Source organism: Sceloporus occidentalis, unplaced genomic scaffold (assembly GCF_023333645.1).
Source record: "Sceloporus occidentalis isolate IW3139 unplaced genomic scaffold, rSceOcc1.0.p SCAF_14, whole genome shotgun sequence".
Classification (NCBI taxonomy): domain Eukaryota; kingdom Metazoa; phylum Chordata; class Lepidosauria; order Squamata; family Phrynosomatidae; genus Sceloporus; species Sceloporus occidentalis.
The window spans coordinates 9,893,641-9,921,555 of NW_028316994.1; the positions used below are offsets into that span (position 1 = coordinate 9,893,641).

Genomic DNA, 27,915 nt, shown 5'->3' on the forward strand with positions numbered 1-27,915 from the left:
CCTTTCTCTTCTCTTGACATAAACAATTTCTTTCTCGAATTAAGATCAAAAGTCATTCTGCTAGCTTTGTGTCCACCTTCCCTCAGAAACAGCCCAGTTCATTTTCATGCTTGCAGGGAAATCATGTGATTAAAAACAACATCCTCTTTAAAAGAAGGGGAAATCATTGCCTCTGGTATTAAAGGTCTTTTGTTCTCTGAGTTTTCCTGACCAGTGGTTCTTACATCAAGTAGCAGCCTTTCAGACTGAGTGCTGATTCCAACAATTGCCTTGTATTCATAATTCAGTGATTTATGGAAGACATCCAATGCAGGAAAGTTCTAAGAATGGTTTTCTTGGAACAATCCTGCATCTGACAGAAATGCAGGAACTCGCACATCATGGCTGGAATTCAGTCAGTTAGAAATGCCTAACCTAGTTACACATCCATGATTAATATGTATTCATGATCCATATCTATTCAATAGTGTAAGAAATACATTTGTTGTTTTTAGCTGCCTTTGAAATGACCTCGACTCATGGTGACCCTGTGAACAAGACGTCTCCAAGCTCCCTTATCTTCTACTTCAATGTTCAGGTCCTGTAGGCTCAGCCTGTGGTCTTCCATATCCACTTTCCCCATCATCATTGTCTTTTCTAATGAGTTGTGCCTTCTCATGATGTGCCCAAAGTACAACACCCTCTTGTAACTTCACTACTGCCATCTTCTCAACATACCCTACCCCTTCATAAACCTCCCTAAAAGAGACAAAGACAAAATAGTTGCCTACTGTCTTTTGTATACTTTGGGGGTTTATGATTATGATGCCCTAGGAGGTAATGCTCGTTTAAGGAAAGACCCATAGAGAATTTAGGAATACAGTTGGCCTTCCCTATCCACGAATTCAAGCATCCATGGCTTGAAAAAGGGACATTGGCTCTTACCTGTGATATGTCCATTTCCAGTAGATAAAAGCCCCACATCTACAGGAAACTACAGGATGTGGGGCTCTTATCTACTGGAAATGGACATATCACAAGAGCCAATGTCCCTTTTTGGTATCCACGGGGTGTGTGTGTGTGTGGTCCTGGAATCCCAGTGGATACCAAGGGCCCATTGTATATTATACAGAATTTCATTGATTATATTAAGAAACAGGTACTTCAAAAGATGCTGAATGAGACTTCAAAAGATGCTGAAGAAAACATTATCCTTATTCATTTTTGTTCTTTTGGACAAATTGCTTTGCATATTACAATACAAACAGGGATTTTCTGATACTATTCCTGAACATCTTGCTCCACACACTGGCCACTAGCCACACAAGATTTAGCTGGCAAAAAGTTCCTCCTTGAGCAAATTCTGAAGCATGTGTAGCTATTTTAGCTATTGTTTATCACCACCTTACCACGATTTCTTTTAAAACGTAGACAGCCTTTGGTAGATTTTTGAATCTGCACTTTTTTTATTGGAATATCACAGCAAAAAAAAAAGGATAAATATTTTTGTATCCCTTTCTCTCTAATGCTGAATAGGGAGGGGAAAGGGCAAAGAGAAACCCATTAACCTGCCCCCCTATGTAACATTTTAAAAAATCAATGAATGGTAACAGAAAGGGGAGATTAATGGTGGAAATAAAATACACCATTTTGTAGGAAAGAGGGGAAATGTTCTGGAACCCACCCCAGGGGCAACAAAATATGACAACTCAGTGTTGTGACAGTCTTTTCCTCCCAAGATAAGTATGCTAGGGTGCTGTGCGCCATATGAAAAGTCTTGATTTGCTGACAGTCAAATGTGTACATCTTGGTTCCCCAAACAGGGTGCAATAAAACAGGTCCTTGGCTGAGAGTTAGGTAGTAAGATAAAAGAGTTTGAGAGTTTGTTTGTTTTTTTGGTGCCACATGCTACAATGTAAATCTTTACTTTCAGATCCAGAATAGCCTGAGAAATTAAAACAGGTTCTGTACATGCATGACTAAAAAGTTTCCCTTCACCAGCTGTCTCTGAGTAACATTAAAAAAGCTCAGCAGAAGAAGAATGTGGATGGAGTTGGCAGTGTACAGGAGAGCTGCAAAAAAGTGACTTTGTTTTGCCTAAATGCCATTTTGTGGCTTCAGGCAATTCCCACTTGGAGAGAGAAAACTTGTCCATAGGTTCTCAGAGAAATCTGGCTTCAAGGGAAAAGTCATTAAACATAAAGCATGATCAAAGGAAGGACCGGAATTCAAAAGGACACCATGTCCTATCAGCAGTTTCACAGGAACGTGAGCCCCAAAATCCTCTCTCATAGCATCCAGGGGTCCAAGAGGAGAGAAAAGCTTCATCAGAACAGTATGATCCATTCTTAGGAATCCATAGGACAATGAGCATATTCTTGCAGAATTGGGCCTGGATGTAGGTATTCAGCCAGGAGGAGTAACACCCATTGAGAGATGTCTTCCTAGATGCGGAAACTCTCCTCTTTGCCATCAATGTGCTTAAGGCGCAGGTACACATCTATGCCAATCCCCTGCATGGACTGGAGTGTGAGGGAGCCACCCAGGTACTCTGCATAAGCACGGGAGGTGGGAAGCCCAAAGCCAAACCTGTAAAAAAGATAACACAAAAAAATAGAGATGGGTAGGTGGAAACTGTAGCTGAGACAACAGCAGTTAGTCTTTTGCTTTGTGACCAAAGTTTGGAGAACAGCAAGCTCTATTACTGTCCTTCACACAGTGATTCTATTGCTTATGGGCCTTCATTCCATTGTGTGTGTGTGTGTGAGTGAGTGAGAGAGAGAGAGAGAGAGAGAGAGAGAGAGAGAGAGAGAGAGAGAGAGAATCCCATGAAAAACCATTGCTTGGAAAAAGTTCCAAAAACACATCGTAATTATACCAGGGAAAATATACAGGGACATATTTAACATGTTTTTCCAGGGCTTTGTGTGAATTGTTTTTTTGGTCAGCATAAAAATGAAACTTGGTAATGAACTGGGGGGGGGGGGGGGGCGGTTAGGCATCCTATAAATCTAATTTTCTTCTTCTTTTATATGGCAAGTTGCTAGCCATTAAGATGACAATGTGTTTAAAAATGAGAACCTGGCCTATAGGAGCCCACAAGTACAGTGCGCCCACGTCATATGCGGGCACCCTATACATGGTTTTCAGCTTACACTGAAAGCCGCACAACAATCATGAAAATGGTGCGTGCTGCCATGCCCAACCCCCATTAGTTTCAATGGGGCTCAAGCATATGCAGAATTTGCCTTATGCGGGGGGAGGGGGGGCTGAACGGATCTGCCACAGGAGACAAGGGCACACTGTACTAACTGGAAGCTTTAGAGATTTATTCCTTTTCCTTTTATTGCTCCTAAAGTCTGTAGATTTATAGGCATCCCAGTTCTAGACACATAGACCTAAATCCAAGTGAACCGCACCAATTGAATGTGAGCTGCTCCAGTTCAGATTAGTACCTGGCTATAGGGCACACTACTCTCTACATAAGAAGGAACCTTTATCTTTTGTGAAATGACTGCTGGAAACCCCACCTTCCTTCCCTTTCTGCTCACCCATGCATGGGCCCTGATTGGGCACTGTTCCCCATTTCCACCATATTTCCAAAGAGGGTGTTCATGCGGGGGTCCTGGTTACTCGCTTCTGCTGTGGTAAAGTGGTAATCTGCTACCTTCTCAACATGGTCATGAGGAATTCCACCCCCTCGATCCGAAATCCTGTAATGAAAAAAATGAACCTTCATGTAAGGAGCCATGTCCAAGATATTTATATTATTCTTACATTCCACTCATGCCTTCCCACCCAAATGAAGGGTGTCTCCAGTAGTCTACCTCTATAGCACTGCCCAATGCGTTCACATGTGCCCACTGCATCAGGCTCCTGTAGCCAAGTCCCCACCATAACTGCAGAGACTGCATAACTGCAGAGGTGGTAATCTTAAAGCTCTAGTAAAGATACAATTGTGCCACCCAGGTTATACCGTATGATCAAGTCAATGTCATTGTTGGCAATGGTGATGACTATGTCTGGCACATTGTAGGGTGTGTCCAGATGAGACTCCATGGTGGCTCTGAAAGAAAGATAATAACATTGAATTCAACCTTAAAAGGTATCTCAACATTTTTCCACCTGGTTTTATGCAACAATCCCTCCCAATATCCAGAAAAGTCTTGTAATTAACAGCATTATCATTACGTGGAGGTTTCAGTAGGCTCTTTCAAACTAGTATGGAAAATTCAGTCTGCAACATCTTACCACCACTCCCCTTTGCCCATGCTAGTCTTCTCTTCTGTCTAACTACTACTTCTTGCCTTTGTCTCTAGCTTCAATGTTCTTGGCAGTGGCGACTGGTCCTGTGTCAGTGGACTGGTGAATCCATGCCAGGTCTTAATCCAGACTTTAAAGGAGTTGCCCAAGATGCTGAACCTCTCTCCAAAGGTTTATTACGATGGGCAACTCTTTTGAAAGTTATCTAAGCACTGGAATGCACTCATTGCCCCACTGACATGGGACCACCAGCCAGCACTGGTTGTTGGAGCTCTTCCTCTTCTAATCAAGCTGTTTCCAGGCCCTTGTTTTTTTGTTTTGTTTTAGAATGCTCCCTTCCTATCTGTTTCTCCTCTATGAAGTGAGTAGCCAAAGTCAATATGAACAACAAGCTCTTATGTATCCAACACTTCTAAATCTGGAAAGCCCTGAGACAGTCCTAGACAGAGGTTTTATCACCATACTATAGCCACCAGAACTTCACTCAGTGAAATAAATTACAAAGTTTGCAATCAAAACAGAGTGTATAAATTAGCAAAGTAATCACTTATTTTAGCCTACCAGTATGTATGTCTTCCTTTAAGAAGTATTGCAATAAGGCAAGAAGATATAACAGTGCGCCCTCGCCTTACGCAGGGATCCATTCCAGATCCCTCCGCATAAGAGGAATTCCACGTGTGCTGGAGCCCCATTGGAAGTAATGGGGCTCACGCCCGCAGCATTCACCAACACGGTAGCACACATGCACCACGGGCGTGTGCCCCATTAGTTCTTCCGGGGCGCGTGACGGGCTCTTCCAGTGTGGCTTTCAGCATATGCTGAAATACACGTATGGTGTGCCCACGTAAAATGTGGGTGCGCTGTACTCACAAGCCTTTGTGAAAGGTACACATACCGTAAATCAGTGTTGCAGATCTTTAAAACAGGAGTGGGCAACTGAAGCAGCTCCAGGGGCCACATTACTACTGAAGGGACTCTCCAGGGTCATACAGTTTGCCAAAAATGCCTCAAAATGACAAGGAGCAAAACTGGAAGGAGCTAAAGTCCCCATCTAATTTTACATTTTAAACAAATGTTGAGTAGTTGTGGGGGGAGGGTGCACACAGTTAAAATGGGTATCACCATTTCAGGATACCAGGAAAGGCAATTCATTTTTTCTGCTTGGCCACCAAAGGCGCAGTATTTGGAGTCTGTAGGGGCTCAAGAGCCACAGAAACAGCCTCTGGGAATCACATGTAGTAGCTGCAGGATTGCACTTTGCCTACCCCTGTTTTAGAGGGAAAGGTCTGATCTGCCATTCTACCTCCCAATCCACATGTGTAGTGTGCATCTCCCCTTTGATGCAAACATGTTAGAGAAATTTGTACTCACCGCATAGCATTCTTCAGCAGCTCTGGAAGAATGTAGTCAAGAGGCATTGGGATGAAAGGAAAGCGGGCTGCCACATGCCCATTGATCCTCACCCGAGGAGCATTCCCATACTTGTGTTCACAGAGACGCCTAGAAATGCCATACAGAAATAGGATGAACATAGATCCATTCTGAATGGCTTTTTTCAGAACAAGCTGTGTCACAATGAAGTTATGTGTCTGAATACAATCCCTCTCCACCCACCCCAGTCTGATTGGTTTACTGTAAGGCCTGAACATTGGTGCTTGTGGCATGAACCTTACAAGGGAGCTCTACTCCTTTACAATAAGTGTACTTTACCTGAACAATCTCCCTCCTATCAAGTCTCATCTAAGCCAAGACTTACTGCCACTGAGGAGCAGGAGGCACAACACCTTAAGGCTTCTAATCAGGGATGCTGAATTTTACAATTCATGTTTATCAGCATTATATCAACGCTGAAGAGAGATCTTACCACCCAGACCTCTGTTATGCCACCATTTGTATCTGCTTTATGCATTTTAGATATAAAATAACACTGAAAACCTTTTAGATCTAATTGCTTGTCCCAACTACAACAGCCTGATTTGATCAACTGAATTCCCAAAAGGGTTTGCTTGCTAGGTGTCCATTGATTTAGTGGATACTATACTTGGGACTAGCAGCTGGATTTTAGCCTTAAAATATACACATTTTAATGTTTTTAATTACCCATCATGACTCTAATTGGGTGACAAGCTAATAAACATGAACTGCAAAAAGGCAAACATTTTGGAAAATTCTCATAAGGAAACAGAGCAGATTGCAAAAAGTGAAACTACTCAACATGTCCACAAGGGGGAAGTCACAGACTGCTGAAAAAACATACCAACAGTATGATAATAGTTTAACTTTTAGGGGGAAATATCAAGCAATTCATACCTGGCAAAATCCACCCATTTCTCTATTATTTTTTTCGGAGACAAGCGAGTACAGATGATCCCAACGAAGTCTGGCTGCAGAAAGAGATGAAGAGAAGAGACTGAAATTGAAATGAGGCATCCAAATTTGCAAATGAACGGTTTTCAATAGTTCACACAGTTTTTAAACTGTTTTGCTTTAACTATTAAATTGTTTAATTACTGGTTTATAGTTTATTTACTTGCCATAAATTTCTTCCTTTCCTTTCCTTTAGTATTTCTCATCTTTTTAATCTGTTTTCTGAAGACGAAGAACACTATACAGTTTCTTTCTTTTCTAACTTCCTCATAACAATGATTCCAATTTTTATGGTTTTATTTTTCAATTTAAAATTCCTTCATTTTTGCCTCCAGTTTTATTGTTCCTAAACCACTTTTTCTTGGTCAGCTTTGGTGCAGTTCCATGAAATTTCCTGCCCTCAGCAGTGATGCCTTGGCTTTTTGGTCCTCACTTTTTCAATTTATGACTACAGTTGTCCAGAGAAGGATGACCAAGATGAGCAAAAGTCTGAAACCCAAATCCTATGATGAACAGCCTAGGGAATTGGATATGTTTAGTTTGGAGAAGAGAAAACAGAGAGATGACATGAGAGCCATCTTTAAATATATGAAGAGATGTCATGTAGAATATGAAGTGAGCTTGTTTTCTGCTGCTCCAGAAACTAGAACATGACCCAACGGATTCAAATTACAATAAAAGATACTATATTCCAACATTAGGAAGAACTTCTTTACTGTACGACCTATTTGACAGTACAATACACTGCCACTGAGGGTGGTGGACTCTTCACTTTTGGAAATCTTTAAACTGAAGCAGGATGGACATCTATCAGGAATGCTATAGTTATATAGTCCTGCGTGGCAAAGGGTTGGACTAAACAGCCCTTGCGGTCCCTTCCTACTCTTAAGATTCCATGAAATAGTAGGTTAGATAGGCCAGTGGTTTGGTTCAGTACAAGAGACTTCTTCAGTTTACAGACACAGAAAATCTAAATCTAACTAAAATTAAAATTGTATCTCTTTCTGAGGGTCACAGCTCACTTGAAGCCATGCAATTAAAGAAGGAATATATGTATGTATATATATATATATATATATATATATATACCTTGTCCTCATGCAAAGCAAGGTGGTGTATGGCCAACATCCGGATACCCAAGCGGGAGGTGAGGGTCTTGTCCAGAAAAGAACGGATCAACTTCTCATCCTAGGAAGGCAAAATAAAATTTAATAGGTTGCAAACTGAGCCAAAGACCTCATTAGTGGTTACAACAGCTCCCTCTAGGAAGTGACACTTCTCCCACTTTTTCCCTAACATTTCTCATCTGAATCTTCAAGGGATAACAATGTACAAGGGACAGAGATGGAGTTGTGCCCTACTCTGCCAAATCATCTCATTATTTCATTGTTTTAGCCCCAGTTACTCTGTGCAGAGGTTTATAGTGAAGGCAGCAAAGATGAAGGAACAAAAGCAAGGCTAGGTTCCAGGAATGCTGGGGAACCAGGTTCAACTTCCTCTGAATCCATGCAGTTTCTAGAAGCCAGAGTCTCTGACTCACTTTATTTTTAATTGCCTTTTCCTCTCAGCCACTTTCTCAGATATACAGTGAGTCTTGGCTGCTGAACCCCAACCCAAAACTGCTCAGACAGAACAGGGAAGCCAGCTTTGGAGTTCCTGCATATAAGGCTGGATTTTCAATGCTGAAACTGGAGCAAATGCTCTAAGGCCCTTCAAGGGATTAAAGGGCACATCATGCTGTCAGGACCATATCCACATGCACACACATCTCTGGTGCAATGATTCTGTCATGTTCCCGGCAGACAAAAACAGTAGATCTCTTCTCCCTCCATCCGGCCCAAGACCTGGTAATGATTACCACCCACTCTGCCACATTTTTCAGCATGGAGAAAGCAGGAGGGGAGGTAGCATTTTGACATTATTGCTTTGCACATTCTACCTCTGGCTTTGCCAATTGAGACTTAAATCTTGACTAATGTCTAGAGCCACCTTATGCCCTGGAGCCTAACAGGGAAGTTTGTGCATTTGTCCAAACAGAGCCCTGATTTTGGAACTGGTCCATTGACCCAACCGCTTTAACCCTGGCCTTGCCTGTATGTGCTTACGACACTCCCGCAAGCCCTCAGCCAATAGCGTCACAACATCCTTGTGGTCATCTAGGAGTTGGCGGACCAGTTTGCAATACTGGGCCTCAGCTTCTTGGTCCTTGATCTGTTCAGAGAAAAAAGACATAGGATAAAGTGCCTTAAAACATGGATATTTTGGCACGTGGGGCAGGGGGAGGAATAGAACACACATGCAAACAAGACAGAAATTTGGTTCTACTCAGCCAGTCCCACGTTTTATCTATAAAACTACTCACTAAACACTGCACATCATTTTATGTATTTTTTAAAATTTGGCAAATTGCAAAAAATAATCCTTTCAAATTACCTACTAACTCATGGGTATCTCATAAATACTGCAGGCAAATATTTCTCAGGCAAGGAACACTTGGATGTGGTTTGATTGCCTCCCTCTGAAATATAGCTCGGAACACCTGGTGTTCACTGGTAGTCTCTTTTTCAAGTATTGACCAGGGCTCATCCTGCTTAGCTTCTAAGATCAGACAGGATCTGGTGCCTTCAGGGTACTTAGGACACTTTATAACTAACTGTCCAATAACCATGCTTGTATCATATCCTTATCTTTTATTTGGCTATTCCAAAATATATTTTGAGTGACCTTCTATTTATACAACAGTTTTATAGACTGTTTATATTCCATGGAATAAAGCATACTTACTGGGGGGAATTCACTCAGCTTCTGGAACGCTCGGATGTAAAGCTCATGCTGAAAGAAATAAAAAGGAAAAAAGGTATCTAACGCAGACATACAATTATAAAACTTATATGGTGCTAAGCCATCAAATTCCTGGATTTACTTGCTAATTTCTTGGAAGGATAAGATTTTTACAAATCAGAAGCAAGAGGTGATAAGAGCCAGTACTCATGGGTTTTAACCAAGCCAGCATTAAGTAGGATACTTACGAAAAATCCATATAAGAGTTTGAAGTAGCCTGTTAATTAAGTTCACTAACTTTTACTATCTTATCAACACGGTTGCTGTAAAGCACCAGTCATCATCATGATAAAACTGGGAGGATGGACTTCCTGCCTCCCTGTAATTAGACCCAGCCACTAGACAAAAAATAATAATCTGCTCTAGCAAGCATTTTTCCATCCCCAGTTCCAGAAATTACCAGTTACGTTTTGACTGGAGAGCTGAAGGGAGGAACATACTGGTGCCATTAACTGGGAATAGAGTTAAAAGCTGTTTGGTCATCTGCATATGTACATCTGAGAGAGAATCATATGTCCCTCCAGTTGATAGGGGACGGCAACTCCCAGCAGTTAGGGCCAGCACAGCCAATGGTGAAGAATGCTGGGAGATGCAGTTAACAACTTCTGGAGAATTTCGTAATTCCCACATTTGGCAATCTGCAAAATTTTGTTCTGTCATTATTCAAATCTGTTAAGACATACTGATGATCACTTGACTGAAAAACAGGAAATGAGGTGTGCGGCGTAGTCTTAAAAAGGTAAATTATTGTCCTGCTTTATTGCCACATTATTTGGACATCTAACTCCTGTCCGTATCACTACCCCATTTCTCACCCCATCCCTTGCCTACTAATCATCTCCTTAGGTGAAGAGTGGGCAAAATGACTCCATGTGACTCTAAAGTGTGGTCTCTGAAACTCTGTAACTCATCAATTTTTTTTTTAGGTTTTCATTATGATTTTCAGGTGACTTTTCTCCTCAAACCTAGCCAACGTGCCCCCCCATGGCAAAAAATGCAGTGATTTATCTCCCCTACCCCCAAAGCTTCCCTCCTCTCCCCTTAAAAGGCCTCGAATCAGCCAAAGTGGCGGCTGAAATGCAACAATAAAGCCCACTTGGGGTGCATTGGGTAACCTGACCCTACTGTCTCTGCAGTTGCCCATCCCTTAGATGCTTCTCTGCAGTCTTTGGCAGACATACCACATGGAGAATGGTGGGATTGCAGCCAATAATAAAGGGGAGGCTCCGGAAGCCTTTGATGCGATGAGCAATGCGGACTGGAAGTTCGTGGTGCAGGTAACGGGCACTTTTCTGTAACAAAACATAAGTCAGTTTATTTGTTTTTGTGTGCCTTCAAGTTGTTTCAGACTTATAGCTACCCCAAGGTGAACCTATCACAATGTTTTCTTGCAAAATTTGTTCAGTGGAGGTTTGCCATTGCCTTCCACTGAGACTGGCAGCAAGTGACTTGCCTCAGATGCTGCCCAAAAGGATTGCTGCGAAAGTTAAAATGAGATTTGGGAGAACTGTGTGTACTGTCTATCACTCCTTGGATATGTTTAAGATAAAACTTGGACCAGAATCCCATTTGGTGATTATGCAAGTGTAAAAAGAGTTGCACAGGGAGATTTATTTTCTCAGAGGTTGCACCCAGACAAACCTTAGTGCAGCCAACCTTTGAAAAACTATGGCAGTTCTCTCTTTTGACTTGTTGGCTACATAGCTAGTGTAATGTTGAGCAATGGACAAATTCAAGGCTTTGAGACCCACTGGAAAGGGTCTTGGATGACTAAAACACACAGGTTCCTGTCCATTATTTTAAAAATCCATTATTTCAGACTTTCAGGTAGTCTCATGGCAAGCCAAGGGTATGTGCTGGCAGACAAGCTAATGGGAGTCTTTTTCTCAGGCAATGTTGGTTACAGATCTGAGCATCTCCAGTTAATTTGGCCCAGAAAAGGTTGCAATGGCATCCACAAACAACATGGATCTTTTCAAAGCACAACATGTTGAGGCTGCAAGCAGAGACATAATTTTGGTTTCCCCTAAAGGTGTTCAGGTGGCAACAGCAACTGAATCACAGGTTGCTATAGCTACAGATTCTAATTTCACACCGCAGCCAGTGAAAACCTTTGTTCTAGTCTGCATGTCTTGGTTTGTGACTATAGCTGGCGGAGGCCTGGAGTTTTTCCTGGTTAAGCTGCTTGGGCCCACTGCTTAGCTCTGCTCTTGGTGCAGCAGACAAGGAAGCAAGGATGGAATCTCCTAGTTACACACAGCAGAGAAACAGGGGTTGTCACACCAACAGATAATGGTGGGAGCTGAGTGTCTGGGAAGACACAGAGAAGAGTATCACAGTGACACATTGGCTCTTTGTTACCAGTAATCTACAGGTTTGTGTAACATAACAGAAACCATAAAAAAGCCAACTACATTCTTGGATTAAGTTTAAGAGGATATGGGAAACAAAGTGAGTATGGACAAGGGAAGAGAAGCAAGTTCTCTTCTCTGGCATTTAGGCTGAAGGTCAGTGAGCCATTGCAGCATAACAGGAAATTTACATTATAGGGAACAACAAGATTCAGGGACTCTGGATTCCTGAGTTTGAGAACACTAATGAATGTGGTTTGAGACTCATTTAATCATGGCTTCCCACAAGAATCTCTTATAAAAGCATTACAGATCTCCAGGTTTTTGGTGCTATGGACTCGCATAATGGAATTGGACCAGATGGTTTTTCTATTCTAGTCAATCTCAACAAATGTATAATACTCCAAGCTTCTTCAGAGGAAAAAGTATGGCAACTCTTACTAAAACTATCATTGATTTCTTGCATTTAAATCCTGCCCTTCAAGTTAATACTTCATAGGAGCTTTAAAATTCCCCTAACTCATTTTATCTTCCAGTGACCTTTTGGTGTAGGTTGCAGTCATGACTTGTAAGAAGTTACTGAACTTCCAGTTTCCTAGTATTGTCCAGAAGACAGAGATTACATTGCTCCTGTTCAGAATGATTCATATCCTGAAAATAAATGTGAAAATGTAGCACAGCCCTTCCATGTGTCCTCCAAAGTTCCTTAAGTCAAAAATGTGGGGAGAGAAAAGCTTATTCTTTAGAATGATTTTGTGACCCTTGCTATGTAAAGGTCTGACAATATGTAGTCTCACCATATACTTTCCGAGGTAGTACAATCTTAAGAGGTCTGTATCACATTTTTAAAATAGCACATTTATATCCTAAACATGCAACAGAGTCATGTGGTGCAGGTTTTGAGACTATACCTATTCAAACTGCACACGGAGACTTCAAGGCTTGAATAACCACTTCTTCCTCAAAATAAACCTCCCATTTATAGAAAACTACCCCTGAAAGCAAAGACTTACTAGAGTTGGGGGCAAAGCTCGGAAGGAAATTGTGCAATAATAAGGCCTAAAGGATTAAAAGCAAGAAGAGGAACTAAATGGACTTGGATATAGGAATCCTAAAATTTTAAGTTTAGGAGAAGCAGCTCCCAAATCTCAGACATACCAGAAGGTGGCTCCCATCCTGAGAACGTCCAGAATACAACATGGTGGTGGGGGTCAACCTCACAGAGGGCTGAAGAGAAAAGAAGGAAAAAGCATTTACACAGCATCCAGAATGCCCCTATGAGGACAACCAGGGGAACAACACCAGCATTGTCCATTCCCCACCACAAAATTTGCATTTCTTTACTGTCTTCCTATTTTCTGGTTTGAAGGGAAGCATTTCCTTAAATCCACAGCTCCTTAAGAATGGGCTTCCTTGTACCTCCTCAGCTGAAAGTAGAAAATTGAAAATCAGACCCATGCTGAAAAAAGCTTGACAACTCTCTCTGTAGCCAATTTTCCACCATACTGGACCTCTTTCCCATTTATGCAGACCAGGCATTAATACCCTAGTGCCTCTGTCAAAATTTTTGAAAACCAAGAAAGTGAGGAAGAAAAAGAAGTATGCAGGAGTTTTAGGGCTAGAAGCTTTAACTTTTTACACGACTCTTTCCCTCCTCACCTGTCTGAATTTCGACATTTAAAGTGTACATAGATATAATAGGGTTTCTTAACGGAAACCAGATGCTATCCAACACAATAAAGTTGCCATCTTTTTACTTGACAGGGCACGTATACACCCAAGAGCTGCAAAAACAGTGAGGAATGTAACAGCTGCTGCTTTTCTCCAATGCAGAGATGCAATAGGAAAAGAGGAAGGTGCGTCTGTTACATTTCTGCCAGATGAAGATGCTCAGAAGTTTTCCTGTGGGAACAAGCAGCAACCTCACTGGCAACTAGTTCCTCAATAATACATGACCACACTGCTACACCTACAATGTGAACACTGCAACCCTAGCCAGATGCCTCCATTTATAAATGGCTTCTGTTAAAAACCAAGCAAGTAACATCTTCATGGTGCCAAGAGATAACAGAAGCCTCTCTCATAAGGCCCCTGGATAACAATAGGCAGATGCTTTATTTAATTAATCAATGTTTTCCCTAGGGCAGGTTCCAGACGGAGTGAGATTAGACGTTTGTTCTCCCCTTAGCCAATGCTGTGGATCCCCTCTCCAGGGTCTGTGTCAAGCTGTTTGAGGAGTTCATTAAATGGTGGTGATTAGAAAAATGGGACCCAAAGGCTAAGTGATAATTCTGTCCCAAACAATAGACAAATGGGGTGATTCCTGAGGGAAACATAAACACAAAGAATTCTCTGCTCCAGCCTTCCACATCCCTCTCCAAAAGTAACCAAAATGGCACATGCCTGTATCCTCAAAATTCAACAAACTGAGGTAGGCCTTCTGTTTTTTAACTAAGCCAGACACCAGCACCAAGGAATGTAATTTGCTTGCTGAGGCCTGTCCTTTAGATAACGAATTTTCTTCAGACTTTCAGTCCTGGGAGAGCTTGTCCTTCATCTGCCAAGAAGCAACAGTCCAGACCTGCTTCTGGCTCACAGCCTACAAGGTGAGGCAAAACCTGCCTCAGAGAGGTAAGGGACTGAGAAACAAAAAGACTGCCCCATTCTGCTAGACTTGCAGTGTGTTCAGTTTGACTTGTGAATAAGAATACAGCTGCAGTAGTAGTCTACGCTCACCTTTTCAGCTGCTACGTCAATGGCTGACTGGTTATAGAACGAGGTAACCGTCTTGGATCGCTCACGGGCCAGTTCATGCTGCTGATCAATAGCTGAAGAGGACCGGTATCGGAGAGCAGGAACAAAAAACGGGAGCACGCAGGGAGCCCGGCTCCCTACTCCACCTACTTCTAGCATCAACAGTGTCTTCCACATCATTCTTCCTTCCACAGACAGCTGAAGGCAAAACAGAAGTGCTAGAATAACATCTGATCCATGAGATACTATTCACTGAGGATATCTCAATGAATAGAGTGGCAGTCTACCTCACACTCTTCTCAAAACATGAGTGAAACGTTTCAATTAAGTGTTAAATTAGGAATAGGTTCTGAGGCAAAGCTGATGGATAAGAACTAAATGTGACAGATATATAATGAGCCAGTTAGATCATAACTATATAGGATACAGAAACAGGGCAATAAGCTAAAGCAATCGCTACAGCCATGCTGGAACTGAGAATAGATTCAGCAAAGAAGTCTGCAGCTTAGGAGGTTCATACGACTGACATCAATATCTACCTGAAGACAAGGAAATCCTAATTTAGCAAAGCACTATACTTACTCCTAAGATGACAAGTTACTCGTCTTTCTGCTTTCTCCAGGTCTGGGCACTCTCCCTTCTGGCAGGCCTTCCGTGCATTCCCTGTGGGGGAAAACACTGGACTAATTCACACATCTCGGGACATTACTAAATGCTTGACTGGCAGTCCTGAGCATGTGGACCAGTTCCACTGAAAGGCAATTCATCTGTGGTGTTATAATTATGGTGGCCCATTCACACATGGAAGTTATGAATCTACACGTGTCTAGTAGTTAAAAAAAAAGATTCCAGCTCATTGAGAAGATCAAATGCTGGTATCCCCTACCCCAGATAAGGTGAGGAAAGAAGTGTGTAGGCATATACAGAAGTAGATATGCCATCCTCCAAGCTGTAGAATCCTAGAGCTGGAGGAGACTACAAAGACCATCTAATCCAGCCCCCTGCAGGACTATACATCTTAAAACACTCCTGAAAGATGCCCATCCAACCTTTGTTCAAAGACCTCCAAAGATGGAGTGTCCACCACCCTCCAGGACAATCTATTCCAACTGAGATGGAAGGACTTTTACAATAAGACAATTGTTTCCTCACCAATAAGAGTCCCTCCCTCTTCTAGTCATCTAACTAGTACATGGGATGTCAGGACATTCCAAGAGGTTTACCATTTATGAGTTGTTATACTCCTACCCTGCCAAAAAAACCAACAGCAGGCTAGTCACCCAAGCACTGGCAATGCCGCCTTGAAGTGTCAAATGCACATATTTCACAGCACTATGCCCATCCCATATGCTTCAACCCAGGCTTGCATTCAGTTTTATTGACACAGGGATTAAAATGGGCAAACATAAGCCTGAAGTGACTTGAAGGGAAGGTGGGAAAATGAGAGGCAATTCAGATCCAGTTGAAATTTTGCAGGAGGCTAGTTTACCTCAAGTAAACTTGGTTATCTTATGCCAGCTTCCTTGTTCTCCAAGGACAGGTAGCTCCGCTTCCATCTGAAAAGCAGGGGAGGGAAAATCCAGTTATTATAAAAACATGGCCTACAGGAGAGAAGCTTTTGAAATACCCAGCACTAGGATAACAGACTGATTCTCATATTCTGTATCACCACAGAATTGAGCCTATAAATAGTCCATGAGAAAACTTAACACATTAATAGCCAAGGCAATGGAAAGAACTGCAGAAATATAATCAATGAAAATATTTACAACTATTAATTCCTTGCATGGACTACCATGAATATTAGACATCTAAGGAAAAACCTTCTCCCCAACTCCAAAACTTTGTGAAACCCCTGCCTCCTACCCTGTACTCGTGTTTCTGACCTGGAAAGATTTACCCTTTTTCTTTACTGTATATTCACTTTTCATTTTTCCCCCTCATTTTTCTCAGTTTTTTCCCCTGGGACCCATACTTCTGAAACTTGAGGACAAATCCTCCCTCTTCTGAGTTCATGAGAACTGAGAATAAGCAGAGACTGAACCAAGCCTTCTCCTTGTACCTCTTTCCTCAGAAAATCAGTATTCACAGTGTATTGGATTCACAAGAATGAAACGGCATTTATTTGTAGAACTGAAATCCCAGCTTTCCCTTCACAGGAAGAAGAATCAATTTCAAAAATCTTTCCCTGGTTTCCTAGCTTTCTAATGGGCCTTCCCTACTCACAACAGTTAAAAAGTTGTTTGTGTGTTCGGTTGGGTTTGTTTTACAGGTGACTCAACTATTAGATAGTCCTACTCTGTTTGACTTCCACTGACTCTGTACCTTGAGTAACTTCCTACATTTTCTGTTTTCCAAAAACAAAGACATTGTCATTATTGTTTCCTTGCAACAGTAGTCAAGGAGTGGGGACGTGTGGACCTCCAGATGTTTTTGGACTGCAGCTCTGGTAGCCCCTCATCACTGCACATCCTCCAATATTTGTAGATAAAAACTGAGATACATGTGCTTAAAACCATCAGTGTGGTCCAGATGGTAAAAGTTACTATGCAGCAAGAAGACACAAACTAGGAGAGGCTGTAGTAATCTGCTTTTGCCTGAGTCCCAACAGACTCAAACAAAAGCAAACTGCAGAAGGGAAAGATTATAGCCCTTCCTCTCCTTTCTCCCCCTGATGAGTGAATGGAATCCAAACTACTTTTTCATGTTGAACTCAGTTTGCAGTGATGGAGGAAAGCTGAAAGCAAAGGTGGAAAGTGGAAGGAGAGACAAACTGAGACTTTTTTGAAAATCTGAAAAAGATGGAATGACAAAGAATTAATCAAGACTGTCCCCATTAAATTGGGACACTTGGAGGGTATGTTACTGGTTGCATTGGCTAGAGCTGTTGGCAGCTATAAGACAAAACCCTTTGGAGGGCCACAGACTAGTTGCCCACCTCTATTGCAGTCTCTGATACAACTCAAAATCTATTTCATTAACAGGTTAATCTGAAGCAGACAGTACAATTCCCACACACTTTTATATTAAGATTGTTAAGAACTTTAGATCATGTGGGGGCCTTTTAGATGTGGTTTCTTTTTATCTCCACTTCAGTTTGTTTAACGTCCAGCCTGAAGAGCGGTTTTGGAGAACACAAAAGACTGCTCACTGCTTGTGAAATTTTAGTCGTGCTGATAAAATTATGTTATCCTACTGTGGCCTTGAGTGAACCTGTGACTTGCTCTTTGTAGTTTGCTGTGGCAACAGAACTCTCTGACAAGGAAGGCTAAATGTCTCCCAAAACTACAATTCCCAGAATCCTATAGTATTGAGCCATGACAGTTAAAGTAGTGTCAAACTGGATTACTTCTGCAGTGCAGATGCAGCCTAAGAGAACAAGGCTTGAGCCTCCCATCTAATCACAAACTAAAGAGGACTCCTGGAGGAAGCCCAGCAAGAAAATTGATCTCTTGGGGCGTCTAGAGAGGATGAAAGCCAGGACACCTGGGTTCCCTTTCCAGCTCTGGTAGCAGAGCATGAGGCCTTATGGTCAGGATGACAAGATGTCCTAACTGCAAAGGATGACAAGGCACCACAAAATGTAGGACATTCAATGCATTGAAGCGCGGGGGGAGAGGAAGAAAAAAAGAAGAGAAAGGAAAAGAAAAAGAAAAACAGAATTATTATTATTATTATTATTATTATTATTATTATACTTTATTTATATAGCGCTGTAGATTTACACAGCGCTGTACATACAATCAATAAAATAGACAAAAAGAAACTTGACTATGGCATACATTCTACAAAATGAGAACAATATGCATATAAAATAATACATAATAATAATAATAATAGTAATAATAATAATTTATTTATAGCCCGCCCAATCACAAGGAATCTGGGCGGGTTACAACAATAAAAATATAGAGAATACAATAAAATAAAATACAATACAATACAATAAAATACAATAAAATAAAATAAAAGAGAGCGACGTTAGTGACAGTAATTCAATTAGGCCTGATGAAAGTTGGGCCTGTCTTTTTCATTCCCTCCCAGGTCTGATGATGACGGGACAGAGGGAGGGCTCTTCTTCTTGAGGCAAGGATTTTATTTATTTTATTTTAATTAATTTTAATTTAATTCTTCTCATTAAATTTAAGAGAAGAATTGGTGGACAGAGTGATGTAAGTCACAGTAAATGGAAAGAGGAACTAGGTAGGGAAGGCCTGCAGGAAGAGATCCATCTTAAGAGCCTTCTTAAAGGCTGTAAGAGTAGAAATGTTGCGGATCTCCTTCGGCAGGTCATTCCATAGCTTTGGAGAAGCGATGGAAAAGGCCCTCTGGGTGACTGAAGTTAGCCTAGATTTTATTGGCTGAAGTAGATTCTTCCCTGAGGACCTTAGAGTGCGGGACGGACAGTAGGGAAGAAGGCATTGCCTTAAGTATTCTGGACCCAATGATAGGAGTTGATAAAATAAGCAGGCAACAAATTAAAAACATCAAGTATAAAATATCAAGCAGGAAGAGAAAAGCAAGAAAGAAAGAGAAAAGGAAAAAAATGAAGGTGGTAAGATAGTGCTGGCAGGAAAGAGTTAGTTCTAGACAGAGAAATAGATATAGGTATGGATAAATTTATAGAAATTTATTTAGACCCAATACAGTCAAGCCCTTCATGACCACAGATTTTATCCATAGATTCAAGCAGCCACAGATTGAAAATATTAAAAAATATACATAAATTCAAATAAGCAAACCTTGACTTTGCTATTTTATATAAAAGATACCATTTTACTATGCCATTGTATTTATTTAATAGGACTTGAGCATCCATGGATTTTGGTATCCATGGGGGCGGGGTCCTGGAACCAAATTTCAGTGGATAACAAGGGCCCACTGTACAGTGCTTTTCTTGTTAAGTTGTTTTTCTTGTATTATTTTGTAGCAGTAGCATTTTGTATTGATACTGTGTGTGTGTGTGTGTGTGTGTGTGTGTGTGTGTGTGCGTGCGTGCTTAATAATTTTTAAAAAATAAATGTGGGACATTTAAGAAAAATGTTGAACATTACAAAGTAAAAGCTACAAACACTAATATTAACATCAATTCATGCTTCTTAGTTGAGCTCAGAAGGGAAGAGGTTTTGAAATCCCTCCTGGACGGAAGGTAGAAATGTAGGCCATTTCCTGGAAAAGGAGGACACCCAGTCACCCTGCTTATGGCTCAGCGAGAACCGGAAACCAGATCTCCCAATTCTTGGCCTCAGCTACTCGGGAAGAAGGAGTAACCCAAGGAGGAGAAAGAGCGGTCTCTTGGAGGGCATGAACCTGTTCACTCACCTCCAGCCCAAGGAGTCTGGAGCTCTTTTCCAAGCAGATCCCTGGATTCCATATGGGCAAGGCTGCAGAAGCGACAATGTCAAGGCCCTGTTTGTCTGGCTGCTGCTATCAACAGTCTTCTGGCTCTTGGCACAGTGTACACACAGGCAGCAGCTGGTCTGTCCCCTCCCTACGCCTTTGACCTCATTTCACCCAGAGCAGCTGAAGCCGGCAGGGAGGGGAAGCCCAGCAAGCACCAAAGAGGCACCAAGGAAACTTGTCCTGGGAAGTTCAATCAGGTTTTTACAACGCCAGAAGTTAGCAGAGTGACAACAGAGGATCTTAACAAGTTCAATAGTAAAAGAGTTCCTATACCTTGGATCAAACATAGATTGGAACAGGTATTGCAGTCAAGAAATCAGAAGAAGTAAGAAGTCAAAGAATAGGGAGGGAAGCTATGAAAGAACTGGAAAAGGTCCTAAAGAGCAAAGATATAAAAACACAAAAGTCAGAATCATACTAGCAACAGTATTCCCCATCACTATGAATGGATGCAAGAGCTGGACAGTCAAGAAAATGGACAAAAAGGGAATCGTGCTGGAGAAAAGTGCTGAGGATACCATGGGCAGCAAAAAGAACAAATGGAACAGATCTAGCCTGAAATTTCCCTGGAGGCAAAGATGGCTAAGCTGAGGCTGTCGTACTTTGGTCACATCATGAGAAGACACGACTCATTAGAAAAGGTGATAATGCTAGGAAAAGAGAAGGGAAGTAGAAAGAGAGGAAGACCACATGTTAGATGGATGGACTCAATTAAAACGGTCACGGGTATGAATCTGCAAGAACTTAGAAGAATAATGGAGGATAGGGGGTCTTGGAGATGTCTCATTCACAGCATTGTCATGAGTCGAGACTAACTGGAGGGTAGATAACAACAACAAAGCTTTCTCCAAAGCTTGAACAGCAAGTCTCGTCTTGCCTTACAGCTGTCTCACAGTGGATGCGCCATCGGCGTTTGAAGCTCAACATGTCCAAGACGGAGCTTCTTGTCTTTCCTCCTAAACCCAACCTTCAACACTCCTTTTCTGTCTCTGTGGACAACATTTCCATTCAACCAGTCCAGCAAGCCCGCAGTCTTGGCTTTATCTTTGACTCTTCTCTGTCGTGTATCCCTCAGATCCAGACCACAGCCAAGGCTTGTAGATTCTTTTTGTACAATATTGCCAAAATCCGACCTTATCTCTCCGCCTCTTCTGCCAAGATCCTGGTCCATGCCCTAGTGATCTCACGACTTGATTACTGTAATGTCCTCCTGGCTGGGCTTCCTCTTTCTCACCTCCGTCCTTTAATCTCTGCCCAGCATTCAGCTGCACGCATTATCACTTCCACCCACCGCTCTGACCACATCTCTCCTGTGTTGGCATCCCTTCACTGGCTCCCTCTCCCTTTCCGCATTCAGTATAAGCTCCTGCTGTCGACATTCAAAGCCCTCCATGGACTGGCCCCTCCTTACTTATCAGACCTTCTTTCTCCTCACCTTCCCACTCGGGCCCTCCCTTCTGGTAGTCAAGGGTTCCTGTCTCAGCCCAGGATTTCCTCTGCCCCATCCCGGATTCGCCCCTTTTCACTTGCTGCCCCTCACTCCTGGAACCTTCTTCCTCCACAAGCAAGAGTCATCACTTCTTTAACCAGCTTCAAAACAGAGTTGAAAACCATCCTGTTCAGAGAAGCCTTCCCAGACATCGCATAATTGTCGCTTACTATCTGATGTTCTGTTGTTGACTGTTTATTGATCCATTTCCTTTATTGCTATGTACTGTATATGTATTATCCTACTTGTGAGTATGTATTTTCCCTGGATAATGATTAACCTTCCATTTTGAAGCCAAGCCCTCCCTCCTGTCCATCTGCCTTGGTCCAGGCCTCGGAGGTTGAGAGGAACTGCTGGACCTCTTACCCTTTCCCGTCACCACTCCCTTCTCCTTCTGTGTCATGTCTTTTTAGATTGTAAGCCTGAGGGCAGGGAACCGTCTAACTAAAAAAATTGCATGTACAGCGCTGTGTAAATTTACAGCGCTTCATAAATAAAGGTTAATAATAATAATAATAATAAAAATCATTTAGGTTATGCTTCCACCAGAAACTTGCCCCAACTTCAAACACCTGAATGTCACAAATCAACAATTAACACACTCTTCAGGGAAAAGAGCAAGGAAAACTACCGCACACACAACGAGGCCCGTTATAAGCCATTTGCACATTTTACTTTCAAAAGGGAATACAGTGAGCCCTTGGTATCCATTGGGGTTTGGTTCCAGGATTCCCTCGTGGATACCACAATCCGTGGATGCTCAAGTCCCACTGAATACAGTGGCACAGTAAAATGGCATCCCTTCTAAAAAATGGCAAAATCAAGGTTTCTTTATCTACAGATTCAACCATCCACACCTTGAAAATATTCAAATAAATGCATAAATAAATAAATAAATGTCATAAAGCAAACAAAGGGGAGATTCTGCCATGGTTGAATCTGTGGATAAAGAAACCTTGATTTAGCCATTTTTTAAAAGGGATGCCATTTTACTGTGCCACTGTATTCAGTGGGACTTGAACATGCATTTTGGAATCCATGGGGAGGTCCTGGAGCCAGACCCTAGTGAATACCAAAGACCCACTGTATTTGGTTTGTGTGCCCTAAAATGTGTCTCTTCTCCCCAAATCTTCTACTGGTATACTTTAATTAACAAAGCCACTGACAATTTGCTGCTGCCACATTGCAGAATTAATGCAGTTTGACACTGCTTTAACTGTCATAGCTCCATTTGATGGAATCCTGGGATTTGTAGTTTACTGTGGCACTAGAGCTCTCTGACAGAGAAGACTAAATATATCACAAAACTACAGATCCCAGAATTCCATAGCAGTGAACCATGGAAATTAAAGCAGTGTCAAACTACATTATTTCTGCAGTGTAGATGCAGCTTTTAGAACCTTCTTGCAAATTCTTTTTAATGAGAGCCCAGCTTACCCCACCTTTTCTTGTCTTCTGTCTAGCTGGAAAGTTTTTTGAAGCACTGGCATTGGCATTGAATGGATGGCGAAAGATGGTGGAAGAAGGACAGACTTTCATTGCTAGGTTGTAGCAGCATGTCTGCAGTAAACAATACCATAAAGCTAGACTTTGGGAAAGATTGGGATTTTACTCTAAGTGATTCTTCTGTGGCTGTGTGTTCTTATATACAACAGGCAAGGTAAACAGCTGCATGCAGAATCCCATACTAAGCATGTGAAGAGCAAAACAGAAAGAAAAAGGGAAAGTAGACTGGCTACAACATCCATCAAACAACATCCATATTAACAAACCATTTCTAGCAGTTTTTATTTCTACTAGGAGCAATTATTCTTTGAAACCTGTGCATCTTAGTTCTCCCCTAGAGACCAAGCCACATCAAAACAGACTGCATTACAACAGAGAAATCTCACAACAATATTTTGTTATGGGGAATATCCATACTTTGCCCAGCTACTGCAGAACTAAGCAGCTTCTGCTAACAGAAACAACACAGCACTTTGAATCTGCATTCATCTGGCTCCGTGACAACTCTGTTCACGAACTGACAGCATGCTTGGGATTCTCTTGCAGTGCTCATTTTCAGGGACAACTGGTTGTGCTGAATAAAGTGGCATCCAGGAAAATCTGTCTGGCATTCCTAATTGTATTGCTGAGGAACACTAGGAAGCACAAACACATACCAGGTTCTCCACAACAGGGTTTGAAAAACACAACACCAACTCATTGATTCTTCCGCTATTCTGAGTCTGGTAACTGAAAAACAATACACAAGAGGCCTGTTACAGACAGCCAAAATAAAGCTGCTTTGAGTCACAGTGGAGGTATGATGTTTCAATGATGCATGCGTCCTAAGAGTGCAGAAGCCACACCAAAGCCACGCTCCAGTCCTTAGGGCTGGAGTGTGGCTTTGGTGCGACTTCTGGACTCTTAGGACGCATCCATCATTGAAACACCATACCTCCACTGTGACTCGAAGTAGTTTTATTTTGGCTGTTTTCAAAACCTTTACAATCTGCCCTGAAACCAGTGATATTCAAGGCCATTAATGCATTCTCAAGCTCATCATTTGGATCTTAAGTACCTAAAATTTCTAGGCAATTTATCCCATGTTATATTAGATTCCACCTTATCTCCTTGGATGATTTACAAATTATTATACAGTCAACCCTCCGCATTTGTGGCTTTGACTTTTGTGGATTTCCTTATTTGCAGATTTAATTAGTATGTTCTCTCTAGGAATCTCTACGTCCTCCAGAGAAGTTCTGCTGGAAGTTGACTATGGAGTTGTGTTGGAAGACCTAAAGATTCCTAGAAAAAAACACTGTCTTCTGATTCTGTGGTCAAATTCTGGCAGATGTTGACCACAGAGTTCTGCTGGAGGACCTAGAGATTCCTAGAGAGGTGTTCTCTCAGGTTAAAAAAAGTACAGTTTTTTTAATTTGCGGTTTTTCCACTTTCACGGGGGTCCTGTGCCCCTGAATGTGGAGGGCCCACCATATATCACACAACACTATGAAACACAAGCAATAGAGAGGGAAAGGGAGATACATAAAACTACAAATGCTTTCAAAGGTTAATGTGGAACTAACACACCTTTCTCAGTATCACCTCCCCATCACAGCCCAGTTATATGGATTTTTGAAACGTGCATTTATAGAATCCACTGCTTCATGCCAAGAGTTTTGGAACAATTGCAGCTTCCTTGCCAAGTCCAGCTGTTTACATTCTCCAGGTTAAGCCAGTTGAGTTGAAAGGAACAGCGCAGGACACCTTGGACGACAGCCCAAGCCTTTCTCAGAGCTGTATGTAGAACATGGCTGATCAATGCCAGCCGCTGCAGCTGTCCTTTCCTTCTGAAGTCCCCTTGCTTTCACCTACCAGACTCCGGTGGGGTGTCAATTGCTTTACATCTATTTCTACACTCCCTATCACTGGGGGGCCTATATAGTGCCTTCAAGGTAAACTACAACCAAAAATAGAACATCTTTTCTCACTTTACAGAGTAATCAAAACAATATAAATAAGGGGAAAAGGCAGGTCTTTGCCCCAAGATGCTTACAGTAGGAATGCTTATGGGAGGAGGTAGGAAACAGGGGCAACAAAAAAGGCTGGAGAGGAATGGGTGATCCAAGGCCAATAGCAAAAGATCAAGATATCCACGCCATTTTTCTTCTAGTAATGGGGATCCAACACATTTTGTGGGGTCCAAGCACACTTACTACCACCAAATAAGGTTGCCAGATTTCAGGCAATGGTCCTGAGTCTCCAGTTTCATGTGTCATTGGACTGGAGACAAGGCTGTTCATTCTCATTCTGTGGGGCTCAGGTCCAGGGAAGATGAAAGTTGTTGTTGTTCAACTTATGGCAATCCTATGAATGAGAGACCTTCAAGTCACCTTATCAACAAGTTCAGGTCTTGCAGATTCAAGGCTGTGCGTTCCTTGAGTCTACTCATCTGTAAAGTGAAAGCCAGCATGGTGTAGTGGTTTGAGCATTGAATTATGACTCTGGAGATCAGGGTTCGATCCCCTGCTTGGCCATGGTAACCTTAGGTGAGTCACATACTCTCAGCCCCAGAAAACCTGCAACAGGGTCATCATAAGTCAGAAATGATTTGAAGGTACACGACAACCACAACAATCTGTAAAGTGGTCTTCCTCTTTTTCTACTGCCTTCCACCTTGCCAAACATCCTTGTTTTTTCTAGTATGTCTTCTCCTGATATGGTCAAAGTATGACAGTCTCAAATTAGTCACCTTGGCTTCTCCAGCACCATATTTCAAATGAGTTGTTTTTCTTCCTATCAGCTTTTTTCACTGTCCAGATTTTACAACCACACATAGAAATGGGAAATGTGATGGCACATGGATAATCTGAACTTTTAGTATTCAATATCTTTATGCTTCAGGCTCTTGTCTAGTTCCTTCATAGCTGCCCTTCCAAGTCCTAGTCTTTTTCAGATTGCTTGACTGCAGCCTCCATTCTGGTTAATGATTGAGCCAAAGTATGGAAAATCTTGAAGCATTTCAATGTTTCCATTGTCTTCTTTAAAGCTATGTAAACCATCTGCGGTCATTATTTTCCTTAACGTTCAACTGTCAACCTGTCTTTGTACTTTCTTGATTTTCTTCAGTAATTGTTCCAAGTCTTTCCTATTTTCTACTAGTCGCATGGTGTCATCTGCATATCTTGAATTATTGATGTTCCTTCCTCCAACTTTTACACTTTCTCCCCCAGTGTCTAATTCTGCTTTACGTATGATATGTTCAGCATGCAAGTTAAACATATATGAGTGATTAAAATCTCCAGCTCAGCTAGGAAAGCAGCCGTTTGAAAGAGCTAATGGATTTTTGTTTTGCCACAATGTGGCAATCTACATATTTACTTAGTAAATGTCCTCCTTCTCCACCAGTCATAATAGCACCATGGCTCACACTTTGCTCTTTATCTGCCTGCTGGCCTGAAGCAAGTCAGCTGGATTAAATGTTCCTTTTCCCATATGGAAACAGCCACTTTCCCTAAGATTTCAGTTTCCAAAAGGAAAACATGATCTCTCTCTCTCTGAATGACAAGCTGTGACCAACTGTAGTTGGCACTTAATGCATAATATGTACTGGTGATAATATGTAATGTAGTAACATCACCAGGGGCCATCCCAAGGTCTCAGTTTTTGGCCTGGAAACCTGGGAATAATCCTGAACTAGCAACAGCGTGGCATAGTGGTCTGAGTGTTGGATAATGGCTCTGGAGACCAGGGTTCGAGTCCCCTCTCAGCCATGGAAAGCCACTGGGTGCCCCAGGGCAAGTCACACTCTCTCAGCCTCAAGGGAAGGCAATGGCAAATCTCATCTGAACAAATCTTGCTAAGAAAACCCCAACAAAGGAACCTACCATCAGACCTTAGCTTTACAGCAAAAGCCCCTCCGCTGTTCCTCAAAGATTTAGGTGGGTTTTAGTTCACAACAACTCTTGACCTAATCCTCTCTCCCAATTTATCACAGACCACTCTCTTTAGTTTTTGTTCTTCTGTGTCTCCAAATTGCTTCCGACTTATGGCAGCCCTAAGGTGACTTTACTGTGGGGTTTTCTCAGCAGGTTTCTGTACAGGGGATTTGCCACCGCCATCCTCTGAGGCTGAGGGAGCCCAAAGGCACCCAGTGGGTTTTCATGGCTGGTCTGCAGAGTCATAATCCAAATGCTCAAACCACTCCGCCACAGAGAGTTAAAACCATCTCAGCCCCATCTCTTCGCACATAAACGTTGCACTTTTGACACCGCTTTCACTGCCATGCCTCCATGCTGTGGAATCCTGGGATTTCTAGTTCCATGAGCTATTCCGCCTGCCAAGAAAACCCTCATAACAATAGGGTTGCCATAAATGACCTGAAGGGATGCGACATGGACAACTGTCAGAAGGCTGTGTTGCCACAACAAAGTACAAATATTTATTATTATTTGTTTACTTCATTTGTATGCCCCCCCAAAAATATATATATGTTAAAATACGTTTTAAAAAGCCAGGATGCCACAGAATGGAGCCATGGTAGTTAAAGCGGTATAGAACTGCATTATTTCTGCAGTGTGGATGCAGCCGTAGTCCTCAGTCCCAGGAGTCCTGGCTTCCATATATAACCCTTCAACCCACCAGGCTCCTCCCCACATTAAGAAAAGAGGGCCCCCCACATATCTATCATGGCTCCCCTCATCCCTCTTCCTCCCAAAGCACTGCTCCCTTCCCAAGGCAACAAAAGAGCCGCCCAACCTCTCCCTCCAGTCTTAGGCTTAAGGGTTACAACGGCTAGCCTTCCCCCCCTCTCCCAGAAACCACAATGGTACCTTCCGTTAGATGGGAGGGGGAGGCCCCTTAACCGCCAAGTCCCAGCGCAGCAGCGGTTTCCGCACTCAGGGACCGGACTGAACCAGCTGCCTCTCACTCGCTGGAAAAGGGGGGGAACTGATTCCAGGCACTTCTGTCGGAGGAGGAAGA

At 42.2% G+C, this 27,915-nt stretch overlaps 1 protein-coding gene across 2 annotated transcripts; it reads right to left on the reverse strand.

The window, feature by feature from the left end:
* Positions 1-1,176: 1,176 nt before the first annotated feature.
* LOC149303853 (branched-chain alpha-ketoacid dehydrogenase kinase-like) lies at positions 1,177-27,886 on the reverse strand. 2 transcript variants are annotated; one of them, XM_089480975.1, is made up of 15 exons: positions 27,765-27,886; positions 19,878-20,138; positions 16,045-16,111; positions 15,138-15,218; positions 14,538-14,753; positions 12,960-13,028; positions 10,632-10,742; positions 9,394-9,441; positions 8,701-8,820; positions 7,699-7,797; positions 6,553-6,626; positions 5,614-5,742; positions 3,956-4,045; positions 3,531-3,692; positions 1,177-2,568 (listed from the first exon to the last, which is right to left on the reverse strand). In XM_089480975.1, exons 5-15 carry the CDS (start codon positions 14,733-14,735, stop codon positions 2,424-2,426), a joined length of 1,245 nt encoding a protein of 414 aa, XP_089337101.1. In that variant the 5' UTR covers positions 14,736-14,753; positions 15,138-15,218; positions 16,045-16,111; positions 19,878-20,138; positions 27,765-27,886; the 3' UTR covers positions 1,177-2,423. The 2 variants fall into 2 exon arrangements, with proteins under 2 accessions (XP_089337101.1, XP_089337100.1); XM_089480974.1 differs by lacking the exon at positions 19,878-20,138.
* Between the last annotated feature and the right edge of the window lie 29 nt (positions 27,887-27,915).